This window comes from Carcharodon carcharias, chromosome 18 (genome assembly GCF_017639515.1).
Source record: "Carcharodon carcharias isolate sCarCar2 chromosome 18, sCarCar2.pri, whole genome shotgun sequence".
Taxonomy (NCBI): domain Eukaryota; kingdom Metazoa; phylum Chordata; class Chondrichthyes; order Lamniformes; family Lamnidae; genus Carcharodon; species Carcharodon carcharias.
In genome coordinates this window covers 11,222,525-11,245,961 of record NC_054484.1, presented here as the reverse complement: position 1 = coordinate 11,245,961, position 23,437 = coordinate 11,222,525, and the positions used below count along the sequence as shown (strand labels likewise).

At 44.9% G+C, this 23,437-nt stretch overlaps 1 protein-coding gene and 1 pseudogene across 1 annotated transcript; both read left to right on the top strand.

Moving 5' to 3' along the window:
- Nucleotides 1–3,132, top strand: part of LOC121290916 — a 79,206-nt pseudogene extending 76,074 nt beyond the window's left edge.
- Nucleotides 3,133–11,428: 8,296 nt separating this feature from the next.
- LOC121290915 (lysozyme C-1-like) lies at nt 11,429–21,920 on the top strand. The gene is made up of 3 exons (XM_041211963.1): nt 11,429–11,558; nt 13,076–13,258; nt 21,847–21,920. Exons 1-3 carry the CDS (start codon nt 11,429–11,431, stop codon nt 21,918–21,920), a joined length of 387 nt encoding a protein of 128 aa, XP_041067897.1.
- Nucleotides 21,921–23,437: the final 1,517 nt, after the last annotated feature.

Sequence of the window (23,437 nt, the reverse complement as noted above, 5' to 3'; positions counted from 1 at the left end):
GTGTGTTATAGAGAGTGTTACAGTGAGGGTGTGTTATAGAGAGTGTTACAGTGAGGTTTTGTTATAGAGAGTGTTACAGTGAGGGTATGTTATAGAGAGTGTTACAGTGAGGCTGTGTTATAGAGAGTGTTGCAGTGAGGGTGTGTTATAGAGAGTGTTACAGTGAGGGTGTGTTATAGAGAGTGTTACAGTGAGGATGTGTTATAGAGAGTGTTACAGTGAGGGTGTGTTATAGAGAGTGTTACAGTGAGGGTGTGTTATAGAGAGTGTTACAGTGAGGGTGTGTTATAGAGAGTGTTACAGTGAGGGTGTGTTATAGAGGGTGTTACAGTGAGGGTGTGTTATAGAGAGTGTTACAGTGAGGGTTTGTTATAGAGAGTGTTACAGTGAGGGTATGTTATACAGAGTGTTACAGTGAGGGTGTGTTATACAGAGTGTTACGGTGAGGGTATGTTATAGAGAGTGTTACAGTGAGGGTGTGTTGTAGAGAGTGTTACAGTGAGGATGTGTTATAGAGAGTGTTACAGTGAGGGTGATACAGATAGTGTTACAGTGAGGGTGTGTTATAGAGAGTGTTGCAGTGAGGGTGTGTTATAGAGAGTGTTACAGTGAGGGTGTGTTATAGAGGGTGTTACACTGAGGGTGTGTTATAGAGGGTGTTACAGTGAGAGTGTGTTATAGAGAGTGCTACAGTGAGAATGTGTTATAGAGAGTGTTACAGTGAGGGTGTGTTATAGAGAGTGTTGCAGTGAGGGTGTGTTATAGAGAGTGTTACAGTGAGGGTGTGTTATAGAGGGTGTTACAGTGAGGGTGTGTTATAGAGGGTGTTACAATGAGGGTGTGTTATAGAGAGTGTTAAAGTGAGGGTGTGTTATAGAGAGTGTTACAGTGAGGGTGTGTTACAAATAGAGTTACAGTGAGGATGTGTTATAGAGATTGTTACAGTGAAGGTATTTTATAAAGTGTTACAGTGAGGGTGTGTTATAAAGAGTGTTACAGTGAGAATTTGTTCAGTGAGGAGTGTATTATAATAATTGTCAGGGCAGGTGCCGGAGATTATTGCTGTGATGTGTGTGTTAAACTTTTTATTATAGTGAGGGTTGTGGTATACAGATTTTTACAGCTTATTAACTTCCAGAAAAGAAAAGGAGCAATTTACAGGGTTTTGGCAAAAGAGGAAGGGAGTGGATCTAATTAGGGGGCGACAGTGAAAAGGCAAGGGAGTGGGACTAGGTGACTTGCTGTTGTAGAGAAACTGGCACAGACACGATGAGGCAACTGCTCCTAGTATGCTATTACCATTCTATGATCCTATGATTCTATTTGTCCATCCCATGTCACAGCAATGTATAACTAGACGTAGCATCTACCCGGCTATGTGAAAAATTGCCCAGGTATATCGTGTACAGAAAAAGCAGGACAAATCCAACCCGGTCAATTACTGTCCCATCAGTCTACTCTCTATCATCAGTAAAGTAATGGAACGGCTTATCAACAGTGCTATCAAGCGGCACTTGCTTAGCAATAACCTGCTCACTGATGCCCAGTTTTGGTTCTTCCAGGGCCATTCAGCTCCTGACCTCATTATGGCCTTGGTTCAAACATGGACAAAAGAGCTGAACTCCCAAGGTGAGGTGAGAGTGACTGCCCTTGACATCAAGGCCGCATTTGACCAAATGTGGCATCAAGGAGCCCTAGCAAAACTGGAGTCAATGGGAATCAAGGAAAACTCTCCATTGGTTGGAGTCATACCTATCACAAAGGAAAATGGTTGTGGCTGTTGGAGGTCAGTCATCTCAGCTCCAGGACATCACTGCAGGAGTTCCTCAGGGTAGTGTCCTCAGCCCAACCATCTTCAACTGCTTCATCAATGACCTTCCTTCCTTCATAAGGTCAGAAGCGGGAATATTCACTGATAATTGCACAATGTTCAGCACCATTTGTGACTCCTCAAGATACTGTAGTGGTCCATGTTCAACTGCAGCAAGAGCTGGACAATATCCAGGCTTTGGCTGACAAGTTGCAAGCAACATTCATGCCACACAAGTGCCAGGCAATGACCATCTCCAACAAGAGAGAATCCAACCATCACCCCTTGATGTTCAATGGCATTACCATCACTGAATCCCCCTGTGTCAACATCCTGGGGGTTACCATTGACCAGAAACTGAACTGGACTAGCCATATAAATACTGTGGCTACAAGAGCAGGTCAGAGACTCAGAATTGTGCGACGAGTACCTCCTGACTCTCCAAAGCCTGTGCACCATCTACAAGTCACAAGTCAGGAATGTGATGGAATACTCCCCAATTGCCTGGATAAGTGCAGCTCCCACAACACTCAAGAAGCTTGGCACCATCCAGGACAAAGCAGCCTACTGGATTGGCACCACACCCACAAATATTCACTCCCTCCACCACCAACGCACAGTAGTGGCATTGTGTACCATCTACAAGATGCACTGCTGGAATTCACCAAGGCTCCTTAGACAGCACCTTCCAAACCCACGACCACTACCATCTAGGAGGACAAGGGCAGCAGATAGAAGGGAACACCACCACCTGGAATTTCTCCCCCAAGTCATTCATCGTCCTGACTTGGAAATATATCACTGTTCCTTCAGTATCACTGGGTCAAAATCCTGGAATTCCCTTCCTAACAGCTCTGTGGATGTGCCAACACCACATGGACTGCAGTGGTTCAAGAACGCAGATCAACACCACCTTCTGAAGGGCAATTATGGATGGACAATAAATGCTGGCCCAGCCAGCAAAGCCCATATCCCATGAATGAATTTTTTAAAATGTTTCTAAGTACAGGTATGCTCCTGATTAGAGGGTATAGAGCTCATTTGAGAGCCTGGTCTAGCCCAATACAGAAGAATTTCTAGTGCATCCCTAGAATTAGTAACATGCATATGTCCCTGAATGGTTGCTTCACCCTCAGGAGAATGGAAGGAAACTTTGGAGGGCAGGGAAAGATGATCCCAATACTCCCCGTCAATAATAAATAAATAAATATTACTTCTCCCTGACTGACCTAGTGTTTCTGATGCTTTGGTTTTGCAGGAGCAGCTGGGTCGAGAACTGCAAGGGGCAATGGATCAGTTATTACACCTACTTTTGCTTCTGATTGAGATGGAGCAGATCCTGTTGATCAAATCCACTCGCTTCAACACATCGTAGCATGGGACACTCGCAGTGGATAGCTCTGCATTGTCAAGACGGCTGGGAACCCAGTCAAAGAAGGTTTCTGTCACAGCTCATTCAAATAAATACAAGCAAATATCAAACCTCAAGTGTTTCATTCTATTAAATAATTGAAATGTTGATGAACTTGGGATCCTGTTGTGAGGCTTAGAGGCTTTCCTGTGGGTGAAAGCAAGTGCTTAGGTTTGTATCCCTGGTTAGGTTTTCCTGAAACAAGACTAGCCTATCGCCAGAAATCCCAAAAAGAAAATGGTTCTGGCTGGCAGGTGACAGTGGAGAGGTGGAAGGTGATGCAGGGTGTGTCAACAGAGTTGGGGGAAAGGACCCGGTTGACTGGAGGAGGGGAAAGGATGAGGGAGCCGAAGACATACTTAACAACCACCACACTTCTAAAATCAAAAGTGAGGGGAGCCTTGTGTTGGGTGGGCACACGGGCTGCATGGCAGTGTGGTCAGTAGGTGGGCAGGGATGCAGATGGACAACTGAAAGAGAGCCTCAGCAGGCAGCGTTGAAAATTCTCAGGATTTTGAGGTGAGTGTGATGGGTGAAGGCTCAGCATGCATGGGAGAGTGCTTGCGCTAGGCTACAAAAGGCCCTGCCACATACACACTTCTCCATGCAGATTTACTCGTGGTCCGGCTGTGGGCAGTTGAACTGATAGTGGAGGGGGGGGGGGGGGGGGGTGGGGGGGTGGGGGGGGGGTGGAAGCAGGTGGGGGGACTTGTGAAACTTGCCAATGAAGCTGAATAATAACATCACACGTTATCCAGTGAAAGTGAATATATTTTCAAATTATGAAGTGACAAAATGCGTTCACCCATGCAACACTCGTAATGAGAAATTTTTAACTTTTCTAGGCCTACCACTTCTACTAGGTTCCGCCCTGACATCTGCAGCAAGGGTGGAAACAGCCTGGGCAATTATTGGTCCTGTTGCCTCTGATGACTCTGGTGTGCGTCCTCTGAAAAGCTGAAGCCTCGAGGGCCCTGACTTGCTTTGACTGTGCTTATGTGGGCCGGCTGCACTCTCTGCGGTGTCAGAGGATGAGGTTGAAGTGGTCACATGCAAAGGGCACTCGGAGGGAGGGGACAGCCTCTGAGATTCCTGAGTGAATGTCCCAGGGGTGTCCAGCTGTCGTTCCCCCACCCTTTGGGTGCCTGAGGGCCCCGGCCCGACTCCTTGAGGGGAAGGAGCACCTGGAGGGATTTCGAGGTGGGCCATTTCCCTCTTGCGTTGCCACTGCAGGAACTCACCCATGACTACCATGATGGAGTGCAGGTCTGTACACATCTGTGTTCTGCTGGACCAGGGTCTCCATGGCATCTGCCATTCTCCCCATGGAGAACGCCATATATGCACTGGTGGACACCACTTCATCAGAGAGCAGATGGACACACTCCTTCTGTGCCACTTTGTTGAGAGCTTCCAATGCTCAGCATGATGTTCCCTGCCTTCTGCTGACTCTCCACAATGAGGTGGAAGGCCGAATCCAGAGGTTCATCATCCGATTGGGAACTCACAGATGCCTCTTCCCCAGCAGTCCTCGGAATGCTGGGGAGCTCGTCAGAAGCTGCCTCCTCCTGCTGCAGACACGTGTCTGTGCGGTGAGCACCAGATTGTGAACCCGAGCCTGCTCTAGATCTAGGTCCCACCGAGGTGTGTGTCTCTGCGCTGGTGGAAGGTTTGGGTAAGCGCTGTGACGGGTCTTCCAAGCTACTTATTTCCAGCTCTTCAATGGGCTACCTTTGCTGGAGGTGTAGACCTGGATAGAGCTGAGGGACGGGCTGGCTGAATCTGTCAGTCGCTTGGAAGATCTCCCCGTGAACTAAAGTAGAGATAATTAGTGCAGCAGAGTCAAAAGCAGGAGAGGGAGCTCTCACAGTTGCATTGAGAGAGGGATGATGAGGTGCAGGATTCTCATGTGGGTGTTCACTGCCAACCTCACCGTCCCTGCAGGCATGGTCCATGTCCTCACCAGTCAGTGTGATGGCACACTCCTCAAAGTGAGTGGGGGGGGTCTAATGTGCGCCACTCCATCCCCGGTCTGGGACCTCTCCCTGCTGTTGTGAGCCAGCATCTCCTGCTTGAAAGCAGGTGGAGAGAGTGTGAGCAGGATGCGGGGCACTGTGTGGAATATTTGAGTGGTGAGCGGAGCCATGGGCAGGGCGAGTACGCGAGCTCAAGAGGATATAAGTCTGAGGAAGATGTGAGGGGGTGTGTGAGAGTTAGTGGTGTTGTCCCTTGAGGTGTGAGACCCCTGTGGGTGTGTGATGGGTTTGGGAGTGTGTGAGTTGAGATCGATGAGGAGAGTGAGTTAACCTGGCAGAATGGATGAGACTGTTCAGCCTCTTCCTGCGCTGGGTGGCTGTCCTCTTTTGCAAGGTGTCGGTGCTGCCACTGCTTCCAATGCTGGGTTGGTGACCTTGCTTGCTGGTCTTCGTCCAGAGCGGCATTAGAGGGCATCGCCGCGTCGATTAGCTGCTTCAGGGAGGTGGTGCTAAATCTTGGGGCAGCAGGGTTCCTCCCTGTGGCAGCCATCAGTTCCCAGCAGCTTCCCACCTGAAGAGTGCCTGTTCTTTGCAGGGGCGGCCTTTAAACATGACACCCGGTTAACTGAAGGCCTGAAGTGACGGCAGGGAGTGTGAATAAGAGGGCACTCCGCCAGCGAGCCGGTGTGTTTCCTGGGAATGTATAATTAATGAGGCGGGAATGGGACGATAAGACGTGAAAACCCACCATTGCGGCCACCGGGTAAAATGTCCTTTTTCCCACTCGCTATTTAGTGCAAATCTGGGATGATTCCACCCATTGTGTTCAGCTCACAAAGTTCCTCAAAGATGAGTCTGGAATACATCAAAAGAAAGAAAATGTTTTTTTAAATTACCCAATGTCCCACTGATTGAACAATAATCAGATTGTGACAGAAGGGGAAGGAAGAGAAACAGCCGGGAACCAGGACAGATTTGTCTACTTCCTCCCCTCTCTCTTTCTGAAGGCTGGGTCCAGTCTCCTGTGTTCCAGCAGCCTCTCACTACATTGTTCAGGTGACACATTCTTAATATGTGAGGCTGGGTTGTGAAAAAAAAAACATATTGAGGAACAGGAACAAAAGGAGGTCATTCAGCTCCTCAGGCCTGTTCTCTCTGGAATTCTTCATTCACATGGAGCCCAGGAAGAAAAGGGCTTACTATCCCTCTTCTTCCTGTTCATCCCCCCCTCTTTCACATTCTGCCGTTCCACCTCATGCTCCACCACTTCTCTCTAAAGGAGAGAGACGCCTATGGCCCTTTGTGGACTAAGGCTAATTATTAATTTCCAGGAGAGGGCAGCGGAGGCCTCAGTTGAAAGTATTATCCGAATGTCTGCACCTCAGAGCAGTGCAATGGTCCCTTGGTACTGCACTGGGTGTGTCAGCCTGGATTATGTTCAAATCCCTAGAGTGGAAATTGAACTAAAGGCTTTCTGACTTGGAGTTGAGATCGTTTCCCACTGAGGCTGGAGGATTTGAACCTGACTGGCTGTGCAGTCATTCTGCAAGTGGACATTTGCAGGTACAGAGAGTGTGAGAGACGGCAATCCACTTGACAAGGAATAGAGTTGGAGCCAGTTTCACACAGGGCTCTGAATTCAGATCATGCAAAGAGTTTAACACGGTTACAAGAAAACACTAGAAAAAGAGCAGGATTAGATCTTATGGCCCATCCAGACTGCTCCTACATTCTGTACGATCTTGGCTGATCTTGGGCTTCAACTCCACTTTCTCGCCCATTCCCCTTGCCCTTGACTTTTCGAAGAGACAACAAATCTGCTATCCCAGCCTTAAATGTATTCAGCGATGTAGCATCCACAACCCTCTGGGGTAGAGAAGTCCATAGATTCACAAACCTTTGAGTGAAGTAATTTCTCCTCATCTCAGCCCTAAATGATCAGCCCCTTATCCTGAGAATGTGCCCCCATGTTTTTGATTCTCTGACTGTTATGGCTGGGATGGGAGGGGTGAGTGAATTATCAAGCCCCACTGCTCCACAGATCGTACCATTAATTTAAATGTTTAATTTTCTCCCCAAAATGACCAACTATGTACCATATCTCTAGCACCCAGAAGAAAAGAGACCGACCAGACTTCTTTCAAAAATTCAGAATGAGTCGGGGGTTGGGGAGGGGCGGTGAATAGAGACAGGGTGGGTTAGTGTCCTTGAGTCATACTGAACAGTGCACACTGTGTGACAGTTTTTCAAAGCACAGGATGAAACATACTGTCCAAGCCCTAAACCTTCTACATCTTATCATTAACTCAATGTCCTGCTCAGGATAGAATATCATGTCCTCGCTCTAACAGCTCGATGTTAAAACATTACAGTATGACAATGTGTTGCTAACCCGTGAGATAATGAGTAATAAACAATCGACAATGGTTAAAAGTCTAATGATGAACATGAAACCATTGTCAACTGTCGTAAAAACCCAACTGTTTCACTAATGCCCTTCAGGGAAGGAAATCTGCCATCCTTACCTGGTCTGGCCTGCATATGACTCCAGACCCACAGCAAATGCCCTCTGAAATAGCCTAGCAAGCCACTCAGTTCCCAATGGCAATTAGGGATGGGTAATAAATGCTGGCCTACCCAGTGATGCCCCCATCCCATGAGTAAATATTTTAAAAAAATACAGCAGTGCCTATTCTCTTTACTGTACAGTAGCTCTTAAACAGAAACTCCAGCTAGTGGCCTCTGGCCTGTTGAAGTGCATCAGGTAATGTTGTGTCCAAAAAAGAGCTCAGTAAAGGTAAGCAGGTAGTAGAAACTGGCTGGAATTGAGGAATTGTAAAGGACGTAAGATTGATGGGAGTTTGTAGAGCTCCAGATAGCGGATAAAGTAGCAGGAAATAAAAGCAACAATGCAGATGCAGAAATAAAAACAGAAAGTTCTGGAAAAACTCAACAGTCCTATGGGGAGAGAAGCAGAGTTAACATTTCGAGTCCAATATGACTTCTTCAGAGCTGAACAGAGGCAGAATTATGATGGGATTAATGCTGTTCAAAAAGGGGAAGGGAGGTCAGATGGGGGCAAAGGGATAAGTTAGAGGGCGGGGGAGATTAAATAACAAAGTTGTCCTGGAATAAAAGGCAAGGACAGTGGGAATGGTGGTAGTAAATGAACAACACATTGGTCTGGATTAAGTGTTAATAATAAATTAAAAATCAGTAACGTCTAGCAAAACACAAGAACAAGGTACAGACTGGCAGTGGAGGGAAAAATACAAAATTGAGTACAGACTTCATGGCCTGGAGTTGTTGAGCTCAATGTTGAGTCCAGAAAGCTGTAAAGTGCCTAATCGGAAGATGAGGTGCTGTTCCCCCAGTTTGAGTTGTGCTTCACTGAAACATTGCTGCATTGAAATGGAGAGTGACCAGGAGGTCAGGGTCACGCTTGCAGACTGAGCAAAACTGTTCTGCAAAGCAGTCATCCAGTCTGTGTTTGATCTTTCCATCGTAGAGGAGGCCGCATTGTGAGCAGTGAATACAATAGACTAAATTGAAAGGAATACAAATAAATTGCTGCTTCACCTGGATAGTGAGGAGAGAAGAGCTAAAGGGACAGGTATTATACCTCCTGCAATTTCATGGGAAGGTGCCGTAAGAAGGGGATGGGTATTGGGGCTGATAGACAAGTGGACCAGGGTGTCGCAGGGGAACAGACCCTTCAGGATTCTGACGGTAGGGGGGAGATAGGGGGGGTGGTGAGAGGAAGAAGTGTTTGATGGTGGCATCATGCTGGAGTCAGTAGAAATGGCAGAGGATAATCCTTTGAATGCAGAGCCTGGTGTGGTGGAAAGTGAGGACAAGGGGGGAAACCCTATCAGATACTGGGATGGGCAGGATGGGGTAAGGGCATAAGTGGGAAAAATGGGTTGAACATAGTTGAGGGCCCTGTCAACCACTGTGTTGGGATGGGGGCAGTCAAGGTAATCCTTGGATGAGGAGAAAGGAAGACATGTTGGAAGTGCTGTTATGGAAGGTGGAATCCATGACATCAACACGGAGATCAGAGAAGCTTGGTGCAGGACAGAAATGTTATAATTGGAGACTTTAACTTTCATCAAGACTAGGCAAAGCAGAACAGCTCGAGTCCCAAGGGAAGGGAACATCTTGAGTACGTTCGAGACAATTTTCTAGAACAATACAGTCTTAAACCAACAAGAGAACTTGCCACCTTAGATTTAGTAATGAATTGATCAAAAAACTAACTGTGAGGGGACACCTACTAACAGGGTTACCATAATATGATTGTGTTCAAAATGAGGTTTTTGAAGGAGATGCGTGATTCATGGACCAAGTTTTAAATTTAGGGAGGACAGACTTTGAAGGTGGGTGAGGGGTAGGGCAGGGATTGACCACCCGGTGTAGGGCCTTCCAAACACTCGATTTATTTTGCAATGATGGGCTGGTAATTACAGAAATGGGAAATTCTTCTCTATTACTCCAGTAAATGAAGGACAGTTAGAACAATGGGATATAAATGAGAGTTATTTGAAAGAAGCTGATGTTGTAACGGACTGAATGAGTGTTTGGGGAAAGCTGCCAGATGATAAACATTGGATCAGTTTAAAGTCCTATTGGGAAGCTTTAGAATTTTGAGTTTCAACAGAATGAATGGCCTCCTGTTCCCATGTTTCTTTCCTTATCTCCTGATAGCTAAGGAGTGGTGGTGTGTTCTTTCTGAGGACAAAGGAATAGTACATGTCCTTGAAAAGAGAGGAGAGCCGCATTTCTTATAAATAATCTGTTCTTGACGGCACTTCAGGAAACTCCCATGGAAGCTAAAGTGCAGAGAAAACAAGAAAACAAACCTCAAAAGAGCATTTGAAGAAATGAGAGATTATTGTGTCTCTTTATAATTCTTTTGAACACCAGGTATTGGGGGTAAGGGTTGGCTTGGCAAGGTCCAGGTTCTTGGTTCAGCTGAGGTGAAAACCCTTTTTCAAAATGGTTAGAGCAAAGGCTTTATTTATTTGTTCATGTGGGGATTGCTAGGTGGAGGGAAACTTGCAGGAAGTGGTGTTCCTGTCTGCTGTTTCCCTTGTTCCTCCTGGTGGGGAGGTCACAGGTTTGGAAGTTGCTGTCAAAGGGGCTTTGGTGAGTTTCTGCAGTGCCTCTTGTATATGGTACACACTGTTGCCATTGTGTGCCAGTGGTTAAGGGAATGAATTTTTAAGATGATGGATGGGGTGCCAATCAAGTGAGCTATTTCGTCCTGGTTGGTGGGGGTTGAGCTTCTTCAGTGTTGTTGGAGCTACCCTCGTTCAGGGAAATGGAGAGTATTCCATCAACCTCCTGATTTCCAACCTGTAGATGGTGAGTTGCTCATTGCAGGATTCCCAGCTTATGATATATAAGAGCAGGCCCAACTTATGCAATTGCCTACATTGGCTCCTGGTCCATTAAATCTTGATTATAAAATTCTCCTCCTTGTGTTCAAACCTCTCCAAGGCTTCACCCCCTCCTCATCTCTGTAACCTCCTCAGGCCTACATCCCACCAAGAACCATGTGATGCTCCAAATCTGGCTCCTTGTGGATGTCCCACTTGCTTCACTAAACCATTATTGGCTGTACCTTCAGCTGTCTATGCCCTAAGCTCTGGAGTTCCCTCTTTAAACCCCTTTGCCTCTCCACCTCTCTCTCTCCTCTCCCTTAAAATGCACCGTAATGCTACATCTTTGACGAAGTGTTTGGTTTCCTGTCCTCCTGAGCCCTGTTTCAGTTCAATGTCAATGATTGCACGATGCCTTAGGATGTTTTCCTAGGTTAAAGGTGCTACATAAATGCAAGATTTTCTGTAGTCAACTTGACTAGAAGAGAAACACTGGACTTGCTCACAGTTCAGTTGGATGTGAGTTTGGGGAAATTAGAGCTTTGAATTTGCATGGAGCAAACGGCCTTTGTTATCTTCTGATAACTGAGTAACCATTTTCAGAGAAAGAAGGATTGTAGAGCTCCCTGGTAGGAGGAAGTTTTAAAAAATATTCCTGGAATTCTCATGCTTGAAGAATTAGAGCCAAAGTTCGGAGACATTTCAGAGACTGGTTGTGTTTTTATTCAACTTATTTGGCACGTTCAATAATGATAGAGTTGTGGGGGGTGGGGGGGGTGGGAGGTAGGGCTCGGACTCCAGACCCAGTGGCAAAAGGGATAATTGCATCTCTGTAGTGATCAGGAAAATGAAGACCTTTCTCATTCTCAGTGCCCTGCTCACAGGAGCAATACCGTATGTCTATCAGAAATGTGAGCTTGCCCATCTTTTACACAAAAATGGATTGGATGGATATCGTGGTTACAGTCTAGCAAACTGTGAGTCTCATATTCTCTATCCTAGAAGATTGTAGCTGAAGACTCTTGCCTCTAACCTTGACTTTCTTTTTATACTGAATTCTTAACATCTTATTCCGTTTTAAGTGCACAACTTGTAGCTTTTCTTGATAGTTTAACTCGTTGAGTGCACTGCCTTGTGTGGAGCTGAGGTGCACGGATGTGTGTTGTGTTCACTTGTTCTGTATTTGATTACTTGAGACTGTTTACTGTTGATGTCACTGTATTTGATTAGTTAAACCTGGGTGTGGTCTAGGAGAAAAGTCAACAAGTTGTAGAGGTTGCTGGAACCAAAGAGCTGTAAACATGGAGCAGATATTTAATAAAAACTTGCACAACTAAAATTCCGACACAATAAAAACTGGTGTCTCAGGTCTGCAGAGCTTCAAGGTATAAAATATCACTGTGTCTCCTGCCAATGCGAGATGACCACAGAAGATTGCCACTGATGCCCATCTGAGCACATGCACTTCTCTGCACATTCACAGAAAACCATTGATATCATTGGCCGAATGCATCGGCAGCAAATTCAACCCGGTTAATAATGTTAGAAAGTAAAACCTCACATTTCCATGGTTAATGTTAACCAAGCTAAGTATGTCACAGATTGTGCAAGAGAAAACAGTGCATTGTATTTGACTTCGTATTAAAAGAAAACAGAGAATAGCAAAATGTTTCAGGTATTGATGAGTGAGTGAGCTGCCAGGGTTCTGGTTCCAAAATCCACTCGCTAGGATTGTTAACTTAATTTCGTTCAGTTCTCATTAGGATTGCTGCGATTTTGAATTTTGCTTTAAAAAACAAAAAGAAACTAAATGGAGGATGAGTATCACACTGAAGTTGGGGGATTGAGTAGAGTTCTGATCTCCGTTGCTTGCAATGACATCATGGAGTGAAGCGGTACAACTGTGCATGTACCACGTTGGCAGCAAAACGCAGCCATAAAATATACAACCACCAGGAGGCTCTAGTCGAAGCACAGGGAAGCACCCAAATGAACTCAGTTCATGGCTCACTACAAGTAGCCTCAGCTATTCCTGGGCTGGAGAGGGAGGAATAGAGTATGCAGGAGGGATAGCTACCAGTGGTCTCCTCTTGGAAGGTGCAGAGATCCTGAGGGGAAGGCTTCTGTTGGGCAATTCATCATGGGTCAGTTGGACAACCCGTGTTTCCAACCATTTCCCAAGCTTGGGAACTGTAAGCTCAATATCTCCATTTCTGGGCGTGAGGCATGATTTGTAGGGAGCTCTGAGAACATGCAAACTTCACAAAGTTTCCTGGTTTCCATTGCTGTGAATGTGTTCTTTTCAATCCAGACCTGCCCCATCATCCAGGTGTATAAGAAGAGAGATTGTAATTGTAAATGGAGCTGGCCAAGACTGAATAGAGTCTTATCATGTGGATTTATGCGAGGCAGGGTGGTATGGTTTGAGAAGGGGGAGAAGAGGGGGTGTCAGAAGGAATGTCTAACTAAAGGCTATGATTTGCCTTCATTTTAGGGGTGTGTTTAGTTCAACATGAAAGCAATTATAACACAAGTATAGTTGGACACAATAGGAGAGACGGAAAGACTCTATCATCAGACTACGGGATCTTTCAGATCAACAGCATCAGGTGGTGTGAAGATGGTCAGACTCAGAACTCAAAAAAGTTAAGGAATGGATGTAGGAAGAGCTGTAAAGGTAAGAAATGCAGCACATCATTAAAATGCTCCATATAAGATCCTGGACTGGTTTTAATCTCCTGAGGGGGTGGTTAGAGATGAATTTTTCCACAGTATTATTTCCCTTACATTATGGTCTCGGGTGGAGACCAGTCACTTTTAAAAATAAAAAAACTCTCAGTTATTAACTGAAGGAATTAAGCCACAAGGTTTCATGTTTTAAACAAAAGCTTTAACTGTACAAGAAATAAAGAAAGCAAGTATTGCTAACAACAATTAATCTTTAAGCCTGACAATCTCAACAGGACACTCACTGTTCTACTTTTATTTCCGCCTAAGAGTTCCCCTATACTTTCCCGGATCTTGAGGTTCCCTTCACTTCTGCAGCCAAATCTAAGTGTGCCACAACTCTCTGGGATTCACTTTGATTCTCCTCAGTGTTCCACAGTTCTCTCAGGTATGAGGTTCCTTAGGGTCCTTCCACTAGCGAGCAGCTAGGAAACTCATCAACCTTCCTTCAACACCTCACTATTGTGAACATCCCAGCTCAAGCATCCAAAACTGACACCAAAATCAGAAAACACCCTTGGTTTCCTATAACCTTTTCCTAGTGGTTTACAGATCCTGGCAGATTTTTCTCTCTGCTTGTCTCAAAGCAACTTTCAGGCTCCAACTGCCTGTGCTGAGAAATCACACTGATAAAACCAAATCAAAATATATTTCCCTGAAATTTATCCCCATGGCAACATGACACACCTAGAGTGGCCCTTCACTCATTATCTCCAATTCTTAAACATTCCCTTTGTTCTGGGAAACCATTTGAAAGTTAAATGACTGATGAAGACAACAGTCCCCACCAAAAGACTCAGAAAAGGGTCACCCGTTATTTAGTGTTTTCCCACTTCCAAGTCTGACCTGATTAAACAAACACAGGCCAGCCTTTCGTTGCAATTACTTTCGGGTCTGTTTACCAGCCTCCCAAACCAAGTGCTTCCATTATCTTACGTATAGAAACTTCAATCCCCAAATTAAAAGTTAAACTCATCAAACATCTGAATCATGAAATTAGATATTTTTGCCACATTTATTTGGTCCTTTTTAAACTTCTCTCCTAGGAAATTACAAGGAGAGGCAGTGGGTGTGGGGGGATGGGGAGGGACTAAGGAAATATTTTGTTATGACACTCAGACCATCCTGAGTGTGGGGCGGGATTGATCTCGTCTTCACCTGCCCGTCAATTTAGGAATTCAGGGCTAGTTTCCATTCTTTCTTAGGATCCCTTGTATTACTCGTTCTCAGGGCATATTTTTGCCATCCTTAGTTGCCCTGAGGAGGAGGTGAGGGATTTTCTCGTAAATTTGTTACTTACTTAAGCTCCAATGGTGATGTTAGATAGGGAATCTTAGGATTTTGACCCAATGAGGATTAAGGAACAGCAAAGCACACCTAAGTCTGAATGCTGTGTGATGTTGAAGGAGAATTAGAATTGATGGTGAACATAACAACATGAGAAATAAGAAATAGGAGCAGGAGTAAGGCAGTTGTCCCCTTAAGCCAGCTCTGGCAATCAATAAGATCATGGCTGATTTGAGTCTGACTTTAACTTCACTTTCTTGCCTTCCTCATAACCATTGACCCCCTTGTGGATCAAAACTTTGTTGAACAAATCTGTTTGACAAATTTGTTAGAGTTGTTTGAGAATGTAACAAGCAGGGTGAATAAGGGGGAATCAGTAGATGTAGCGTATTTGGATTTTCAAAAGGTATTCAGTAAGGTGCCACAGGAAAGATTACTACACAAGACAAAAGCTCATAATATTGTGGGTGATATATTAATGTGGACAGAGAATTGGCTAACTAACAGGAAAGAGATTGATGATAAATGGGTTATTTTCAGGTTGGCAAACCATCATCAGTGGAGTGCCATAAGGATCAGTGCTGGGGCCTCATCTTTATTAATGACATGGATGAAGGGACTGAGTGTGGTCAAATTTTCTGATGATGCAAAGATAGGTAAGAAAGTAAGTTGTCAGGAGGGCACAAAGAGTCTGCAAAGGGATATAGATAGGTTAAGTGATTGGGCAAAAATAGGCAGATGGAGTATAATGTGGGAAAATGTGAGTTTGTTCACTTTGGTGGAAAGAATATGAAAGCAAAATATTATTTAAATGGAGAGAGACTGCAGAATGCTATGGTACAGAGGGACCTGAATGTCCTTGTACATGAATCACAAAATTAGTATGCAGGTACAGCAATTCATTGGGAATACAAATGGAATGTTGGCCTTTATTGCAAGAGGAATGGAATATAAAAGTAGGGAAGTCTTGGTACAACTGGCATCGGTGAGACCACACCTAGAGTGCTTTGTACAATTTTGGTCTCCCTTTTTAAGGATGGATATATTTGAATTGGAGGCAGTTCAGAGAAAATTTTTCAGGCTGATTCCTGCAATGAAGGAGTTGTTTTATGAGGAAAAGTTGAGCAGATTGGGTCTATACTCATTGGAGTTTAGAAGAATCAGAGGTGATCTTATTGAAACATGTAAGATTTTGAGGGGTCTTAACAGGGTGGATGCTGAGACGATGTTTCGCCTTGTGTGAGAATCTAGGACTAGGGGGCCACAGTTTCAAAATAAGGTGTCTCCCATTTAAGTTGGAGACGAAGAGGAATTTCTTCTTTCAGAGGGTCATTAATCTTTGGAATTCTCTTCCACAGGGGGCAGAGGAGGCTAGCTGGTCATGTGACAGAGCTGTTCTTTAACAATGGTGGTTCAGTGAGTCTTGCCTCTGAGTCAGACAGTTCTAGGTTCAAGCCCCCTCTAGTGACTTGAGTCAAAAAAATCCAGTACAGTACTGAAGGAGTGCTTCCTTTTGGGTCAGATGTTAAGCTAAGACCCTGTATGTCTCTCAGATGAATGCAAAAAACACTATTGCACCACTTTGAAGAAGAACAGGGGAGTTATGTCTCATGTCCTGGGCCAATATTTATCCCCCAACCAACATCACAGAAACAGATCACCTGGCCATTTTCATATTGCTGTTTGTGGGAGCTTGCTGTGTGCAAATTAGCTGCTATGGTTCTTGCGTTGCAACAGAAACTACACTTTAAAAAAGCACTTCATTAACTGTGAAGTGCTTTGGGTTGACCTGAGGTTGGGAAGGTTTCTGTGTAATTTGCAAGTTCTTACTTTTTTTTAATTGGTGGAGGCCACAGTGACTGTGTACAGCAGAGTGCACAATGCACAACTCAGCACACAGCGATTAACCGGGTTCTGCTCTTTCACTGTCAGTGCAGCATTAAGAGGCTCTCGGGAGTAAGGAATCTTCCCTCCTCCTTCTGAATGGGAAGGGCCCTCAATTTTACTGGGTGAAAATTCCAGAAAGCTCGGTGTTACAATCAACTCTGTGTGAGAGAATTGAAGGATACTAAATAGCAGCGTGTGGCCTAGTCCAGTCAGCAAGTACCCTCATCTCTGAAACTTAGACCATATAAAGAGGGTTCTTTCAGTCACTAAACTGCCAAGAGTTTCTGCAACTTCTATTTTCATTGTGATTTCCAACACCTCCAGTATTTTGCTGTAAGCTACAATTATAGTCTCCATCTTTCCAAAAACATTGGGGTAGTGGTAATGTCACTGGATGAGTAATCCAGAAGCTCAGGTCAATACCCTTTGGGTCATGGGTTTAAATCCCACCGTGGCAGCTGGTGGAATTTGACTTCAGTTAATTAATAAACCTGGAATTAAAAGTTAGTCTCAGTGACGATGCCATGAAAATATCATCGATTGTTGTAGAAAAAAACCCATCTGGTTCACTGATGCCCCTTAGGGAAGGAAATCTGCATTCTTAACCCAGTCTGGCCTACATGTGATTCCAGATCCACAGCAATGTGGTTGACTCTTAACTGTCCTATGAAATGGCCAAGCAAGCCACTCAGTTCAAGGGAAATTAGGGATGGGCAACAAATGCTGGCCTTGCCAGGGATGTCCACATCCCATGAAAAAATAAAAATTCCTGAACTGTTGCCATGGCGAACATTTTAAGCGTTACAATATGAAGTTAAGGACAGGAATGTCATTGGCTCATGTCAGTTGGTATTTTTAATACCTTTTTCTGGGTTTTACATTTTACCTTTTCCCGGTTAATTTAAGTGGTAAAGAAGACTAGGTTGGGGTCCGAGCTGCAAGCCCGGTTAAGTCAACCTTTAACGCAAAGCGACATCTAAGTAAAGGAATTAAAGTGTGCATTAAAAACAGCTATCCCAAGGATCATTAAGTCTCTGATTGCCAATTAAATAGCTTGTGAACACTCGTTCAAGAGGCTCGACACCATTTTGTGGCAATTGGCAGCCCCACTTAAAAGTGACCAATTCAACAGGAGTAAAGCATTTGTTGGTGAGTGTTTTGAGTGCTACTGAAATGCACGTTCAGCTTTCAATGTTCACTTGCATATTGAGATTGACTGACTGCGTTTGAAGAGGACTATTGAGACATGTCAGGTGACTTTCTGGGAAACTTTGTCAAGAATTCCACCAGAAATTCTCTGTGAATTTCACCTAAATAGAGTGAGTGCTGTGCTACTGTACTTCTACTGCCATTGTAGGAGATTTCCAGGAGGTTAGCAGAAATGCTTTCAGAATGCCCTCAAAGCAGAGGTCTAACATTTCCCACTGACTCAGGGGAGTCCTTGGCTTGTGACTGATCAAAATGGAGAAGGTTTATTTGCAAAAGCAACTTGGACACCGAGATACTTGGTCAGGAAGACGCAGAGGCGAAGTCAGGGCATCAGAGGGAGCGCACAAACCTCCAAACTCATCTACCTGACCTTCCAAGCACCACTGCCCCACATGTGGATGAGTTAGCAGATCACACATTAGATTTATCAGCCTTGGCAGAGCCCGACAAACCAGAATGGAAGCAAGTCATCCTCGATCACATGGGGCTGCCAAAGAAGAGAGACTGTAGTTTATTGGAGACCTTACAGGAGTGACCAGGACATAGGGAGTGGTTAATCATGGGATCTTTCTAGGTGTTCCTCTTGAGGAGGGACAGAGGAGAAGAACAGAACAGCTGAGTAGCATCAGCTGCTGGAGGAGAGATGGACAGGGCTCCAGATTTAGGGGCTTACTGCATGCTCCAAAAGCTAACGATCGTGAGAGACCGGAGTTACCACCAGCAATTGTGCAAGAGGGTCAAACTCAAATGGCATGTTGGCCTTTATTGCAAGGGGATCGAAGTACAAGACTAAGGAAGTGTTGTTACGATTGTATCAGGAATGAATGAGAACACACCAAGGGGAACCTTTCCCTTTGGTGGAGGGGTCAATAACCAAGGGGCATAGATTTATGGTAAGGGGCAGAAGGTTTAGAGGGAATGTGAGGAAAAAATTCACCAGAGGATGGTGGGAATCTGGAACTCGCTGTCTGAAAGGGTGGTAAGGGCAAAAACCCTCATTACTTTTAACAAGTATTTGGATGTGCACTTGCAATTCCATGACATACAGGGCTATGGGCCTAGTGCTGGAAAATGGGTTTGGGATAGTTAAGTACTTGTTTGACCGGCGCAGACTCGATGGGCCGAAGGACATTTTTTGTACTGTAGACCTCTATAACTCTATGACTGTATGACACACGGAGAACTGTTTGGTCCACATATCTAAGGAAATATATATGCCTTGGAAGTGGTACAGCAAAGTTCACTAGATTGGACCCCATGATGAGAGGGCTGTCCCATGATGAGAGGCTGAGAAAATTGGGCCTCTACTCTGTAATTTAGAAGTATGAGAGATGATCTTGTTGAAACCTACAAGACTCTGAAGGGGCAGGAGAGGGTAGACACTGAGAAGTTGTTTCACCTGGCAGGGGAATCTAGAACACGGGGATACAGTCTCAGGATTATGGGTCGACCATTTAGGACTGAGCTGAGGAGAAATTTCTTCACACAGAGGGTTGTGAATCTTTGGAATTTTCTACATCAGAGGGTTTTGGATGTTTCATTATTGAGTATATCCGCTATCAGAATTTGGAGCACTGTGGCTACATGCTTTAGCTTCCAAGACGTAGGATCCAGCAGAAAGTCCACCATCTGTGCTCAATCCTTTCACCCCCACCACTGCCCCCCCTCCCCCCACCCCCTTCCCCATGAGGTCAGCTGCTTCCCCCATATCCTTGAAAGAAGCAACTCAATCCACAAGGTTCTCATTGTTCAGTGCCAGGCCCTCTGCAATGCTAGATTGTGCAGAGCACAGCACACCACCATGGTACATAAGACGCTCAGTGGGACATACTGAAGGCCTCCACCCAATCAATCTAGTCACTTGAATCGTATCTTTCAGAGACCTACGGCCTACTCAATGGTTGCTCGGATTGCCCAGTGGCTGATGATGTACCTCACCTCTGCACCCATGCATGGGTTACTGACAGGTGTTGGTAACCTTGTCTTCAATGGGTAGCCCTTGTCTTCTAATATTCATCCCTACAGGTACAGAGGGATGGGTATAGCTGTGGCACCTGGAACTGTCCAAGTGGGTAGGCAAACTGGCTGCTTCCCGGGACTCATGCACACCAGCTGCAGATCAGCTGGACACTGAGCTTGTGAAAGTCTTCCCTGTTGATGAAGGCTGCTGGCTGGTCAGCGGGAGCTGATCACAGCCATGTAGTTCATCACACCGTGCACTTGAGGGAATCTAGCAATGGCCCCTCAACACAATGGACCTCTCTGCCAGACTGTCCAGCTCAGCCTGTCACCAACCCTCTTAAACAGGCATTGTTCACCTCCTTGATGCACTGATGCACCACAGACTGATTCACAAATATCTTCACTGGATTGCTGAAAAGACCCTGAGGCATAGAAGTTCAGCACTACAGTGACAGTGATCTTCAACACCACTGATATTGGGGGTCCACTACCATCCATGTGGCTCAGCTTCTTCTCCAGCAGGACATCCAGATCAGTGATGTCCTCTCTGGAGAGGCGCAGTCTTCAGTGCCATTGCCATGTGGACATCTGCAGGTAGTTGAGCTTCAGAGGATAGAAGCTCTGAAGAGGATATCCTTTTCTGTGCACACGAAGCACCTAGCATGCTCCTCTGGTCCTTTCACCATTAGCATTCCCAGCCAAGGTTGACCCTCCTGTGGGCATGAGGTTGCTAATCTCCCACTGTCAGTGCTTGCATTTCATTGAACTTCGGAAATAGGAGCAGGAGTAGGCCATTCGACCCCTCAAGCATGCTCTGCCATTCAATCAGGTCATGGCTGATCATCTACCTCTACGCCATTTTCCCCACTCTCCCCATATCTCTTGATGTCATTCGTACTTAGAAATCTATGCATTCCTGTTTCAAACATGCTCAACGATTGAGCTCTCACAGCCCTCTGGGGTAGAGAATTCCAAATGTTCACCACCCTCTGAGTGAAGGAATTCATCCTCATTTCAGTCCTAAATGGCCTTCTTATTATCCCAGACTCACCAGCCAGGGGGAACATCCTATCTACATCTACCCTGTCACACCTTGTAAGAATTTTGTAAGTTTCAATGAGGTCACCTTTCATTCTTTGAAGCTCCAGAGAATACAAGTCCAGTCTCCCTATTCTCTCCTCAGAAAACGATCCCGCCTTCCCAGAGATTGGTCTGGTGAACCTTCGCTGCACTCCCTCAATGGCAAGTATATCCTTCCTTAGGTAAGGAAACCAAAACTGTACACAATAGTCCAGGTGCAGTCTCATCAAAGCTCTATACAACTGCAGCAAGACATCTTTACACCTGTACTCAAATCCCCTTCTGATGAAGGCCATGTAGCATTTCCCTTCCTAATTGCTTGTTGCTAGCTAGCTTTTAGTGACTGATGAACAAGGACACCCAGCTCCCGTTGGACATCAACACTTCTTACCTCTCACTTTTAAAAAATATTTCACTTTTTTTTCCATTAAAGCGGATAACTTCACACTTATTCACATTATAATCCATTTGCCATATTCTTGCTCACTCACTTAACCTGTCCAAATCCCGTTGAAACCTCCTTAAATTCTCTTCACATGTTATATTTCCACTTAGTTTTGTGTCATCAGCAAATTTGGAAACATTACAATTGGTCCCCACATCCAAATCATTTATGTAGATTGTGAACAACAGTGGCCCCAGCACTGATTCTTGCAGTGCCCCACTAGAAACAACCTACCTTCCTGAGAATGACTTGTTCATTCCTACACTCTGTTTTCTGCCTGTTAACCAATTCTCAATCCATGCCAGAATATTAGCCCATCAGATGGAAAGATTTGATTGCTCGTGAGAAATGAAACAAATTTGAATGTGCACTGACGAAGATGGATTTACAACTCATACCCAACATGAGGCACATTCATCTCCCCAATGCCCGTTCAAAAACATGTTATCCCTCCCCATATGTGAAGGTGATGTCTAATTGAACTTATGTCAAATCCTCAGGTTTCTGGCTGTTTCTCCTGTGTGAGGGGAACACATGATCATTCTTGATCACAGGTCAAGAATGGTGGGATGTTTGACTGTGGGAAATGACATCTGACCCTCAGCTAGGCTGATAATTCCCTCGGAGTTTCTCTTGATCACCTACTCTTGCTTTGGCACAATTGGCAGATGTCTCGTTTACAAACTTAATCTGGGGTTTCTGCCGAAGCAACGTGATGGAAACCAATGCAGAGAACCCATGAGGAAAGTCTCCATGCTAAAGTATACGTACTGAGTTTTGTGGAAGTGGTCACTCAATGGTGTTCAAGGGTGGAGAGTGCGGCTCAATGTTAAACTGAAGCTCTTCTTACCACTTGTGAATACGGAATAAGTAATACCAGTCACTTACCCTGAACACCCTAAACAAAACGGTTGTGATAGTAAGTTTGGAAAGGCTGAAGCTCAAACTTCACGGGCCTAAACCTCTCAATCCCATACAGGCACTACACCATCACATGTAGATCACGTCTACAATAAAGAACAACATTTCCATTACTGGACTAAATCAGTTCCTTCAAGATGGTGAATAGAGGACAGTGGATTCAAATCATTCACCAATCAAATGCATAGAATGTGATAACTTTACATAATTTAACCTCGGCTGACAATACAGGTTAGCCTATCACATCTTCATTGGAGTTTCAACAACATCAAGCTAACTAGTAAATGAATCGCACAGCTGAGCTGCTTGCAGTAACTGGGTCCAAAACCTTGGCTCTTCCACCCGTTAAAGGGCACATTCATTGAGAAAAGCGGTCAGATCCATTGTCTCACAGGGATATGCCCACCCTCGCCTATGAAAGAAAAGAGCATCAGGTATGAGAGAACTGTGCCAAAGGCCAACGAGAGTCCCAGCAAACATTCATATTTCTTGACAGGCATCGGGAGCTAAGGACAGTTTTGTAACCAAGTTTTGTCTGCCCTCTCCTGCTTGAACCAGGAATGGGCTGCAGTTGTCTTGGTGCTGACAGGTCTCCAGCACTTCATTCAAGCACTCATTCCCCATGTGCGAGAGGTCATTTCACAATAGGTCATTCTCCTGCTTATGCTGGGGATGATGCTGTGATACTGAACAATCCAGCAACTTGAGTGTTGCTAAAAAAAAGAGACATACTATCAAAGCTTTTCATCTGGTGCTCATTAGGACAACTACTCAATATAAACCAATAGCAAAGGGAAGAACAATTTATATTGCATGAGAAGAGGTTGGTTGGCAAGCGGACTCTGATTGGTAGAGTTGTCTCCATGGAGAATGCAGCAGGGTACGGTAACTATTAACTGCCAAGCTTTTGTTTTAAATTGAGGCAGGTTGACTCTGATTGGTCAAGGCATTGCCATGAGGAATGATCCAGGGAATGGCTGTCCTCCAAGCTTTTGTTTAGTTGGAAAAGACAAAAAATAATCAGAGTCCACTTGCCAACCAATCAATATTCTCCTCTCATGCAGTCTAAATTGTTGTTCCCTTTACTGCTTTATCCTGTGCGGCTATCCTGATGAGTACAAGATGAAAAGCTTCAATTATATGTCTCTGTTTTCAGCAATACTGAAGTTCTGTACTACCAAACGACTACTCCACCATCTGCTGGTAAAGAAGTCACCATTAACAGACCAGTTTGCATCAGACATTTGAGAACCAGCGTTTAACTAGGAAAGCAAATAGGCTGAGCAACACAGAGAGCAACAAAGCAACTGGACCCCACATGGATTACTCCAATGCTTT